The sequence below is a fragment of the Oncorhynchus tshawytscha genome, unplaced genomic scaffold, assembly GCF_018296145.1.
Source record: "Oncorhynchus tshawytscha isolate Ot180627B unplaced genomic scaffold, Otsh_v2.0 Un_contig_9827_pilon_pilon, whole genome shotgun sequence".
In the NCBI taxonomy this organism is placed as follows: Eukaryota; Metazoa; Chordata; class Actinopteri; order Salmoniformes; family Salmonidae; genus Oncorhynchus; species Oncorhynchus tshawytscha.
In genome coordinates, this window is record NW_024609097.1 from 16,138 (window position 1) to 28,686 (window position 12,549).

General features: G+C 48.0%; 1 protein-coding gene across 1 annotated transcript in view; it reads right to left on the reverse strand.

Moving 5' to 3' along the window:
- The window catches only part of LOC112235044 (multifunctional procollagen lysine hydroxylase and glycosyltransferase LH3), a gene marked incomplete at its 3' end in the record, with an annotated part of 41,197 nt that overhangs the window by 15,681 nt on the left and 12,967 nt on the right, over window positions 1-12,549 (reverse strand). Inside the window, 4 exon segments of the mRNA XM_042314199.1 lie at window positions 4,074-4,201; window positions 7,195-7,292; window positions 7,462-7,525; window positions 11,504-11,616. Of these exon segments, the coding sequence (XP_042170133.1) occupies window positions 4,074-4,201; window positions 7,195-7,292; window positions 7,462-7,525; window positions 11,504-11,616 (403 nt within the window).

Consider the following 12,549-nt stretch of genomic DNA (forward strand, 5'->3'; position numbering starts at 1 on the left):
CACACCAGGGCGTGTCTTCATCCTACACAGAGACACACCAGGGCGTGTCTTCATCCTACACAGAGACACAGACACACACCAGGGGCCTGTCTTCATCCTACACAGAGACAGATACACACACCAGGGGCATGTCTTCATCCTACACAGAGACACACACCAGGGGCCTGTCTTCATCCTACACAGAGACACACCAGGGGCATGAACACAGAGACACACCAGGGGCATGTCTTCATCCTACACAGAGACAGGGGCATGAGAGACACACCAGGGGCACATCCTACACAGAGAACACCAGGGGCATGATCCTACACAGAGACACACCAGGGGCATGTCTTCATCCTACACAGAGACACACCAGGGGCATGTCTTCATCCTACACAGAGACACACCAGGGGCATGTCTTCATCCTACACAGAGACACACCAGGGGCGTGTCTTCATCCTGCACAGAGACAGAGACACACCAGGGGCGTGACACAGACACACACACCAGGGGCGTGTCTTCATCCTGCACAGAGACAGAGACACACCAGGGCGTGTCTTCATCCTACACAGAGACACACACACCAGGGCGTGTCTTCATCCTACACAGAGACAGAGACACACCAGGGACGTGTCTTCATCCTACACAGAGACAGAGACACACCAGGGCGTGTCTTCATCCTACACAGAGACAGAGACACACCAGGGGCGTGTCTTCATCCTACACAGAGACAGAGACCAGGGGCGTGTCTTCATCCTACACAGAGACAGAGACCAGGGGCGTGTCTTCATCCTACACAGAGACACACACCAGGGGCGTGTCTTCATCCTACACAGAGACACACACCAGGGGCGTGTCTTCATCCTACACAGAGACACACACCAGGGGCGTGTCTTCATCCTACACAGAGACACACACCAGGGCGTGTCTTCATCCTACACAGAGACACACAACAGGGCGTGTCTTCATCCTACACAGAGACACACACCAGGGGCGTGTCTTCATCCTACACAGAGACACACACCAGGGGCGTGTCTTCATCCTACACAGAGACACACACCAGGGGCGTGTCTTCATCCTACACAGAGACACACACCAGGGGCGTGTCTTCATCCTACACAGAGACACACCAGGGGCGTGTCTTCATCCTACACAGAGACACACACCAGGGGCGTGTCTTCATCCTACACAGAGACACACCAGGGGCGTGTCTTCATCCTACACAGAGACACACACCAGGGCGTGTCTTCATCCTACACAGAGACACACACCAGGGGCGTGTCTTCATCCTACACAGAGACACACCAGTGGAGACACACACCAGGGGCGTGTCTTCATCCTACACAGAGACACACACCAGGGGCGTGTCTTCATCCTACACAGAGACAGAGACACACCAGGGACGTGTCTTCATCCTACACAGAGACAGAGACACACCAGGGACGTGTCTTCATCCTACACAGAGACAGAGACACACCAGGGGCGTGTCTTCATCCTACACAGAGACAGAGACCAGGGGCGTGTCTTCATCCTACACAGAGACAGAGACCAGGGGCGTGTCTTCATCCTACACAGAGACACACACCAGGGGCGTGTCTTCATCCTACACAGAGACAGGGCGTGTCTTCATCCTACACAGAGACACACACCAGGGGCGTGTCTTCATCCTACACAGAGACACACACCAGGGGCGTGACAGAGACACACCAGGGGCGTGTCTTCATACACAGAGACACACACCAGGGGCGTGTCTTCATCCTACACAGAGACAGGGCGTGTCTTCATCCTACACAGAGACACACCAGGGCGTGTCTTCATCCTACACAGAGACACACACCAGGGGCGTGTCTTCATCCTACACAGAGACACACACCAGGGGCGTGTCTTCATCCTACACAGAGACACACACCAGGGGCGTGTCTTCATCCTACACAGAGACACACACCAGGGGCGTGTCTTCATCCTACACAGAGACACACACCAGGGGCGTGTCTTCATCCTACACAGAGACACACACCAGGGGCGTGTCTTCATCCTACACAGAGACACACACCAGGGGCGTGTCTTCATCCTACACAGAGACACACACCAGGGGCGTGTCTTCATCCTACACAGAGACACACACCAGGGGCGTGTCTTCATCCTACACAGAGACACACACCAGGGGCGTGTCTTCATCCTACACAGAGACACACACCAGGGGCATGTCTTCATCCTACACAGAGACACACACCAGGGGCATGTCTTCATCCTACACAGAGACACACCAGGGGCATGTCTTCATCCTACACAGAGACACACCAGGGGCATGTCTTCATCCTGCACAGAGACACACCAGGGGCATGTCTTCATCCTGCACAGAGACACACACCAGGGGCGTGTCTTCATCCTGCACAGAGACAGAGACACACCAGGGGCGTGTCTTCATCCTGCACAGAGACAGACACACACACCAGGGGCATGTCTTCATCCTACACAGAGACAGAGACACACCAGGGGCGTGTCTTCATCCTACACAGAGACACACCAGGGGCATGTCTTCATCCTACACAGAGACACACCAGGGGCATGTCTTCATCCTACACAGAGACAGAGACACACCAGGGGCATGTCTTCATCCTACACAGAGACAGAGACACACCAGGGGCGTGTCTTCATCCTACACAGAGACAGAGACACACCAGGGGCGTGACAGAGAGAGACACACCAGGGGCGTGTCTTCATCCTACACAGAGACACACACCAGGGGCGTGTCTTCATCCTACACAGAGACACACACCAGGGGCGTGTCTTCATCCTACACAGAGACACACACCAGGGGCATGTCTTCATCCTACACAGAGACACACACCAGGGGCATGTCTTCATCCTACACAGAGACACACACCAGGGGCATGTCTTCATCCTACACAGAGACACACACCAGGGGCATGTCTTCATCCTACACAGAGACACACACCAGGGGCATGTCTTCATCCTACACAGAGACACACACCAGGGGCATGTCTTCATCCTACACAGAGACACACACCAGGGGCATGTCTTCATCCTACACAGAGACACACACCAGGGGCATGTCTTCATCCTACACAGAGACACACACCAGGGGCATGTCTTCATCCTACACAGAGACACACCAGGGGCATGGGACACACACCAGGGGCATGTCTTCATCCTACACAGAGACACACACCAGGGGCATGTCTTCATCCTACACAGAGACACACCAGGGGCATGTCTTCATCCTACACAGAGACACACCAGGGGCATGTCTTCATCCTGCACAGAGACACACCAGGGGCATGTCTTCATCCTGCACAGAGACAGAGACACACCAGGGGCGTGTCTTCATCCTGCACAGAGACAGAGACACACCAGGGGCGTGTCTTCATCCTACACAGACAGACACACCAGGGGCATGTCTTCATCCTACACAGAGACACACCAGGGGCATGTCTTCATCCTACACAGAGACACACCAGGGGCATGTCTTCATCCTACACAGAGACAGAGACACACCAGGGGCATGTCTTCATCCTACACAGAGACAGAGACACACCAGGGGCGTGTCTTCATCCTACACAGAGACAGAGACACACCAGGGGCGTGTCTTCATCTTACACAGAGAGAGACACACCAGGGGCGTGTCTTCATCCTACACAGAGACACACACCAGGGGCGTGTCTTCATCCTACACAGAGACACACACCAGGGGCATGTCTTCATCCTACACAGAGACACACACCAGGGGCATGTCTTCATCCTACACAGAGACACACACCAGGGGCATGTCTTCATCCTACACAGAGACACACACCAGGGGCATGTCTTCATCCTACACAGAGACACACACCAGGGGCATGTCTTCATCCTACACAGAGACACACACCAGGGGCATGTCTTCATCCTACACAGAGACACACACCAGGGGCATGTCTTCATCCTACACAGAGACACACACCAGGGGCATGTCTTCATCCTACACAGAGACACACACCAGGGGCATGTCTTCATCCTACACAGAGACACACACCAGGGGCATGTCTTCATCCTACACAGAGACACACACCAGGTGCATGTCTTCATCCTACACAGAGACAGAGACACAGGTACGTACAGGCGTGTCGTTGAGGTATATCAGGTCGTCGTCACAGATCCCACAGCCGGTCTCGTGAGTCCAGGCAGTCGGGACATAGTTACCCAGGTAGTTCAACTGGAGCTGGGGGAGGGGGCCATGGGGGGGGGGTGTTGGATAATAAATGGAAATGAGCACAAAGTGTCAAAATAATAGTAATATAACTCCTCCTCTCAGTCTGTCTCTGACCCTAATATAACCCTTCCTCTCAGTCTGTCTCTGACCCTAATATAACCCTTCCTCTATCTGTCTCTGACCCTAATATAATTCCTCCTCTATCTGTCTCTGACCCGAATATAACCCCTCCTCTATCTGTCTCTGACCCTAATATAACCCTCTTTTACACAGGTAATGACCCTACATACTACATATATAGTCCACTACCCAACCCTACATATATAGTCCACTACCCAACCCTCCATATATAGTCCACTACCCAACCCTCCATATATAGTCCACTACCCAACCCTCCAAGTCCACTACCCAACCCTCCATATATAGTCCACTACCCAACCCTCCATATATAGTCCACTACCCAACCCTCCATATATAGTCCACTACCCAACCCTCCATATATAGTCCACTACCCAACCCTCCATATATAGTCCACTACCCAACCCTCCATATATAGTCCACTACCCAACCCTACATATATAGTCCACTACCCAACCCTACATATATAGTCCACTACCCAACCCTACATATATAGTCCACTACCCAACCCTACATATATAGTCCACTACCCAACCCTACATATATAGTCCACTACCCAACCCTACATATATAGTCCACTACCCAACCCTACATATATAGTCCACTACCCAACCCTACATATATAGTCCACTACCCAACCCTACATATATAGTCCACTACCCAACCCTACATATATAGTCCACTACCCAACCCTACATATATAGTCCACTACCCAACCCTACATATATAGTCCACTACCCAACCCTCCATATATAGTCCACTACCCAACCCTCCATATATAGTCCACTACCCAACCCTCCAACCCTACCCAACCCTCCATATATAGTCCACTACCCAACCCTCCATATATAGTCCACTACCCAACCCTCCATATATAGTCCACTACCCAACCCTCCATATATAGTCCACTACCCAACCCTCCATATATAGTCCACTACCCAACCCTCCATATATAGTCCACTACCCAACCCTCCATATATAGTCCACTACCCAACCCTCCATATATAGTCCACTACCCAACCCTCCATATATAGTCCACTACCCAACCCTACATATATAGTCCACTACCCAACCCTACATATATAGTCCACTACCCAACCCTACATATATAGTCCACTACCCAACCCTACATATATAGTCCACTACCCAACCCTACATATATAGTCCACTACCCAACCCTACATATATAGTCCACTACCCAACCCTACATATACAGTGGGGCAAAAAGTATTTAGTCAGCCACCAATTGTGAAAGTTCTCCCACTTAAAAAGATGAGAGGCCTGTAATTTTCATCATAGGTACACTTCAACTATGACAGACAAAATGAGAAAACAAATCCAGAAAAATCACATTGTAGGATTTTTAATGAATTTATTTGCAAATTATGGTTAAAAATAAGTATTTGGTCACCTACAAACAAGCAAATGTCTGGCTCTCACAGACCTGTAACTTCTTATTTAAGAGGCTCTTCTGTCCTCCACTCGTTACCTGTATTAATGGAACCTGTTTGAACTTGCTATCAGTATAAAAGACACCTGTCCACAACCTCAAACAGTCACACTCCAAACTCCACTATGGCCAAGACCAAAGAGCTGTCAAAGGACACCAGAAACAAAATTGTAGACCTGCACCAGGCTGGGAAGACTGAATCTGCAATAGGTAAGCAGCTTGGTTTGAAGAAATCAACTGTGGGAGCAATTATTAGGAAATGGAAGACATACAAGACCACTGATAATCTCCCTCGATCTGGGGCTCCACGCAAGATCTCACCCCGTGGGGTCAAAATGATCACAAGAATGGTGAGCAAAAATCCCAGAACCACACAGGGGGACCTAGTGAATGACTTGCAGAGAGCTGGGACCAAAGTAACAAAGCCTACCATCAGTAACACACTACGCTGCCAGGGACTCAAATCCTGCATTGCCAGACGTGTCAACCTGCTTAAGCCAGTACATGTCCAGGCCCGTCTGAAGTTTGCTAGAGAGCATTTGGATGATCCAGAAGAAGATTGGGAGAATGTCATATGGTCAGATGAAACCAAAATATAACTTTTTGGTAAAAACTCAACTAATGTGTTTGGAGGACAAAGAATGTTGCATCCATAGAACACCATACCTACTGTGAAGCATGGGGGTGGAAACATCATGCTTTGGGGCTGTTTTTCTGCAAAGGGACCAGGACGACTGATCCGTGTAAAGGAAAAAATGAATGGGGCCAGGTATCGTGAGATTTAGAGTAAAAACTTCCATCCATCAGCAAGGGCATTGAAGACAAAATGTGGCTGGGTCTTTCAGCATGACAATGATCCCAAACACACCGCCCGGGCAACGAAGGAGTGGCTTCGTAAGAAGCATTTCAAGGTCCTGGAGTGGCCTAGCCAGTCTCCAGATCTCAACCCCATAGAAAATCTTTGGAGGGAGTTGAAAGTCCGTGTTGCCCAGCAACAGCACCAAAACATCACTGCTCTAGAGGAGATCTGCATGGAGGAATGGGCCAAAATACCAGCAACAGTGTGTGAAAACCTTGTGAAGACTTATAGAAAACATTTGACCTCTGTCATTGCCAACAAAGGGTATATAACAAAGTATTGAGATAAAGTATTTGGTCAATAACAAAAGTTTTTTTCCACCATAATTTGCAAATAAATTCATTAAAAAATCCTAAAATGTGATTTTCTGAATTTTTCTTCTCATTTTGTCTGTCATAGTTGAAGTGTACCTATGATGAAAATTACAGGCCTCTCATCTTTTTAAGTGGGAGAACTTACACACAATTGGTGGCTGACTAAATACTTTTGCCCCACTGTATATAGTACACTACCCAGAATGACCCAAAGTTCTGATGCTGTGCCGGGATTGGTTACCTTGGTGGGTCCGTTGCCATGGATAATAACAGGAAGTGTGTCATAGGCCACGTTCCTCGCACGGACACGAGCCTTCTCAAACTTCAGCACCACCTCCTCTCTGTGTGTGTGTGTGTGTGTGTGTGTGTATGTGTATGTTTAGGTGTGTGTAGGGAGAAAATACCATGTAGGTTAGTTAAACACACTTCAGACAACACAGAGAAGATGGAGGCAGAATTGGGGTTCTAAGCAGTGGGAGTACTAGGTGTGTGTGTGTATGTATCTCACCGATGGCTCCGTTGAGGTTCTGGAAGATTCTAGAGCGATGGTCCAGAGTCATGTTGTACTTGGTCTGAAAGATAACATTACCACGTTACCACAACAACATTACAAGTTTACTACAACGTTGTTGAATGAGAACTTGTTCCCAACTAGCCTACCTGGTTAAATAAATAAATAAAAACAGTCTACTATACGCCACCAAAGCAAAGGCTACAGGTCAGGAGTTAAAGGTCAGGGGTTAGAGGCCAGGGGTCAGAAGGTTACTGTATCTCTCATAGATTTGTCCAAGTAAACACAAGTGGTAGCGTAGAATCTGTCTGGAAGGTGGATCTCCTCATTCCGGTCCCACTATTCGTCCTAGCAGGGTGGATCTCCTCATTCCGGTCCCACTATTCGTCCTAGCAGGGTGGATCTCCTCATTCCGGTCCCACTATTCGTCCTAGCAGGGTGGATCTCCTCATTCCGGTCCCACTATTCGTCCTAGCAGGGTGGATCTCCTCATTCCGGTCCCACTATTCGTCCTAGCAGGGTGGATCTCCTCATTCCGGTCCCACTATTCGTCCTAGCAGGGTGGATCTCCTCATTCCGGTCCCACTATTCGTCCTAGCAGGGTGGATCTCCTCATTCCGGTCCCACTATTCGTCCTAGCAGGGTGGATCTCCTCATTCCGGTCCCACTATTCGTCCTAGCAGGGTGGATCTCCTCATTCCGGTCCCACTATTCGTCCTAGCAGGGTGGATCTCCTCATTCCGGTCCCACTATTCTATTCCTAGCAGGGTGGATCTCCTCATTCCGGTCCCACTATTCGTCCTAGCAGGGTGGATCTCCTCATTCCGGTCCCACTATTCGTCCTAGCAGGGTGGATCTCCTCATTCCGGTCCCACTATTCGTCCTAGCAGGGTGGATCTCCTCATTCCGGTCCCACTATTCGTCCTAGCAGGGTGGAGCTCCTCATTCCGGTCCCACTATTCGTCCTAGCAGGGTGGAGCTCCTCATTCCGGTCCCACTATTCGTCCTAGCAGGGTGGAGCTCCTCATTCCGGTCCCACTATTCGTCCTAGCAGGGTGGAGCTCCTCATTCCGGTCCCACTATTCGTCCTAGCAGGGTGGAGCTCCTCATTCCGGTCCCACTATTCGTCCTAGCAGGGTGGAGCTCCTCATTCCGGTCCCACTATTCGTCCTAGCAGGGTGGAGCTCCTCATTCCGGTCCCACTATTCGTCCTAGCAGGGTGGAGCTCCTCATTCCGGTCCCACTATTCGTCCTAGCAGGGTGGAGCTCCTCATTCGGTCCCACTATTCGTCCTAGCAGGGTGGAGCTCCTCACAGGATGTTTTTGTGCTGGTCAAGGGCAGACAGGTCTGGAGTGAACCAAGGGCTATATCTGTTCCTAGTTCTACATTTTTTTTAAAGGGGCTTTTGAAACCAGACTAAACAATGCCACTTAATATAATGTTTACATACCCTACATTACTCATCTCATATGTATATACTGTACTCGATACCATCTACTGCATCTTGTCTATGTCGCTCTGTACCATCACTCATTCATATATTTTTATGTACATATTCTTCATCCCTTTACACTTGTGTGTATAAGGTAGTTGTTGTGAAATTGTTAGGTTAGATTACTCGTTGGTTATTACTGCATTGTCGGAACAAGAAGCACAAGCATTTCGCTACACTCGCATTAACATCTGCTAACCATGTGTATGTGACAAATAACATTTGGATTTGATATTTAAAATGGTGAGGAAATTACTTTTAAAGAACGACCAGGCGTCCTCAACTGACGGGATGAGGTCAATATCCTTCCAGGATACCCGGGGCAGGTCGATTAGAAAGGCCTGCTCGCAGAAGTGTTTTAGGGAGTGTTTGACAGTGATGAGGGGTGGTCGCTTGACCGCGGACCCATAGCAGATGCAGGCAATGAGGCAGTGATCGCTGAGATCCTGGTTGAAAACAGCAGAGGTGTATTTGGAGGGCAAGTTGGTCAGGATGACGTCTATGAGGGTGCCCGTGTTTATGGATTTAGGGTTGTACCTGGTGGGTTCCTTGATATTTTGTGTGAGATTGAGGGCATCTAGCTTAGATTGTAGGACTGCTGGGGTGTTAAGCATATCCCAGTTTAGGTCACCTAATATGTAGTTGGTAACAGCCTCCACTCTTATGGGAAGGCTTTCCACTAGATGATGGAACATTGCTGTGGGGACTTGCTTCCATTCAGCCACAAGAGCATTAGTGAGGTCGGACACTGATGTTGGGTGATTTGGCCTGGCTCGCAGTCTGCGTTCCAATTCATCCCACGGGTCCCAATAGGGTGTCCACATAATTTTGTATTTATAGTGTAAGAGGTTAGAGGTCATACTAACCAGTTGTACTTTGTCCAGGTACAGTTGAAGTCGGAAGTTTACATACACTTAGATTGGAGTCATTAAAACTCGTTATTCAACCACTACACAAGTTTCTTGTTAACAAACTATAGTTTTGGCAAGTTGGTTAGGACATCTACTTTGTGCATGACACAAGTCATTTTTCCAACAGATGTTTACAGACAGATTCATTCACAATTCCAGTGGGTCAGAAGTTTACATACACTAAGTTGACTGTGCCTTTAAACAGCTTGGAAAATTCCAGAAAATGATATCATGGCTTTTGAACCTTCTGATAGGCTAATTGACATAATTTGAGACAATTGGAGGTGTACCTGTGGATGTATTTCAAGGCCTACCGTCAAACTCAGTGTCTTTTTGCTTGCCCTCATGAGAAAATCAAAAGAAATCAGCCAAGACCTCAGAAAAGAATTGTAGACCTCCACAAGTCTGGTTCATCCTTGGGAGCAATTTCCAAATGACTGAAGGTACCACATTCATCTGTACAAACAATAGTACGCAAGTAGAAACACCACGGGACCACGCAGCCATCATACCGCTCAGGAAGGAGACACGTTCTGTCTCCTAGAGATGAACGTACTTTGGTGCGAAAAGTGCAAATCAATCCCAGAACAGCAGCAAAGGACCTTGTGAAGATGCTGGAGGAAACAGGAACAAAAGTATCTATATCCACAGTAAAACAAGTCCTATATCGACATAAGCTGAAAGGCCGCTCGGCAAGGAAGAAGCCACTGCTCCAAAACCACCATAAAAAAGCCGGACTACAGTTTGCAACTGCACATGGGGACAAAGATGGTACTTTTTGGAGAAATGTCCTCTGGTTTGATGAAACAAAAATGGAACAGTTTGGCCTTAATGACCATCATTATGAAAGGAGGAAAAAGGGGGAGGCTTGCAAGACGAAGAACACCACTCCAACCGTGAAGCACAGGGGTGGCAGCATCATGTTGTGGGTGTGCTTTGCTGCAGGAGGGACTGGTGCACTTCACAAAATAGATGGCATCATGAGGAAAGGAAATTTATGTGGATATATTGAAGCAACATCTCAAGACATCAGCCAGAAAGTTAAAGCTTGGTCGCAAATGGGTCTTCCAAATGGACAATGACCCCAAGCATACTTCCAAAGTTGTGACAAAATTGCTTAAGGACATTAAAGTCAAGATATTGGAGTGGCCATCACAAAGCCCTGACCTCAATCGTATAGAAAATGTGTGGGCATAACTGAAAAAGCATGTGTGAGCAAGGAGGCCTACAAACCTGACTCAGTTACATCAGCTCTCTCAGGGGGAATGGACCAAAATTCATCCAATTTATTGTGGGAAGCTTGTGGAAGCCTACCTGAAACTTTTGACCCAAGTTAAACAATTTAAAAGGCAATGCTACCAAATACTAATTGAGTGTATGTAAACTTCTGACCCACTGGGAATGTGATGAAAGAAATAAAAGCTGAAATAAATCATTCTCTCTACTATTATTCGGACATTTCACATTCTTAAAATAAAGTGGTGATCCTAACTGACCTAAAACAGAGAATTTTTACTGTGATTAAATGTCAGGAATAGTTCAATAGTGAGTTTAAATGTATTTGGCTAAGGTGTATGTGTAAACTTCCTACTTCAACTGTATATCTTATTGTAAAAGGTTAGAGGTCATACTAACCCGTTGTACTTTGTCCAGGTAGATCTTAGTGTAGAAGAGTTGGTCATCATCGTTGTCTTTAAGTTTCCACTGTTGAACAATCTCACTGAGCTCTGGAGCATACCCTATAAACCCTTCACACAAAGACAGACACACTCTAGGGTTAACACACTACAGCATACCCTAAAACTGATAAACCTGACTGATAAACCTAATGATGTGTCTGATAAACCTAATGATGCGTCTGATAAACCTAATGGTAACTGGTCCGGCAACAAATTTTCCTAAAGGAAACCATGGGTAGTGGTGTGTAGTAGTGTAGTGTGATAGTATGTAGTAGTGTAAATTGGGGCCGCATTGGTTGGCGCGTTGGACTAGTAACTGAAAGGTTGCTAGATGGAATCCCCCGAGCTGACAAGGTAAAAATCTGTCATTCTGCCCCTGAACAAGGAACCCACTGTTCCGAGGCCAGTTAACCCACTGTTCGAGGCCAGTTAACCCACTGTTCCGAGGCGTCATTGAAAATAAGAATTTGTTCCTTTTTTACCCCTTTTTTTCTCCCCAATTTCACAGTATCCAATTGGTAGTTAGTCTTGTCCCATTGCAGCAACTCCCGTACGGACTCTGGAGAGGCCAAGGTGAGAGCCATGCGTCCCACGAAACACAACCCAACCGCACTCCTTCTTGACACAACGCACATTCAACCCGGAAGCCAGCCGGGTTTTGTGCGTCGCCCCATTGACCTCGCGGCCGGCTGCGACAGAGCCTGGGCTCGAACCCAGAGTCTCTGGTGGCACAGCTAGCACTGTGCCACCCGGGAGGCCCAGAATTTGTTGTTAAATAATTGTAAAATAAATAAAATATATATTTTTTAAAGGGTGTGTATAGTAGTATAATTTTGTCTGTGTGTGTGTGTTTTACCTCCAGAGTTGGGGTATCTCTTCCCAGTGTGTAGTAATGTAATTGTGTGTGTGTGTGTTTTACCTCCAGAGTTGGGGTATCTCTTCCCAGTGTGTAGTAATGTAAGTGTGTGTGTGTGTTTTACCTCCAGAGTTGGGGTATCTCTT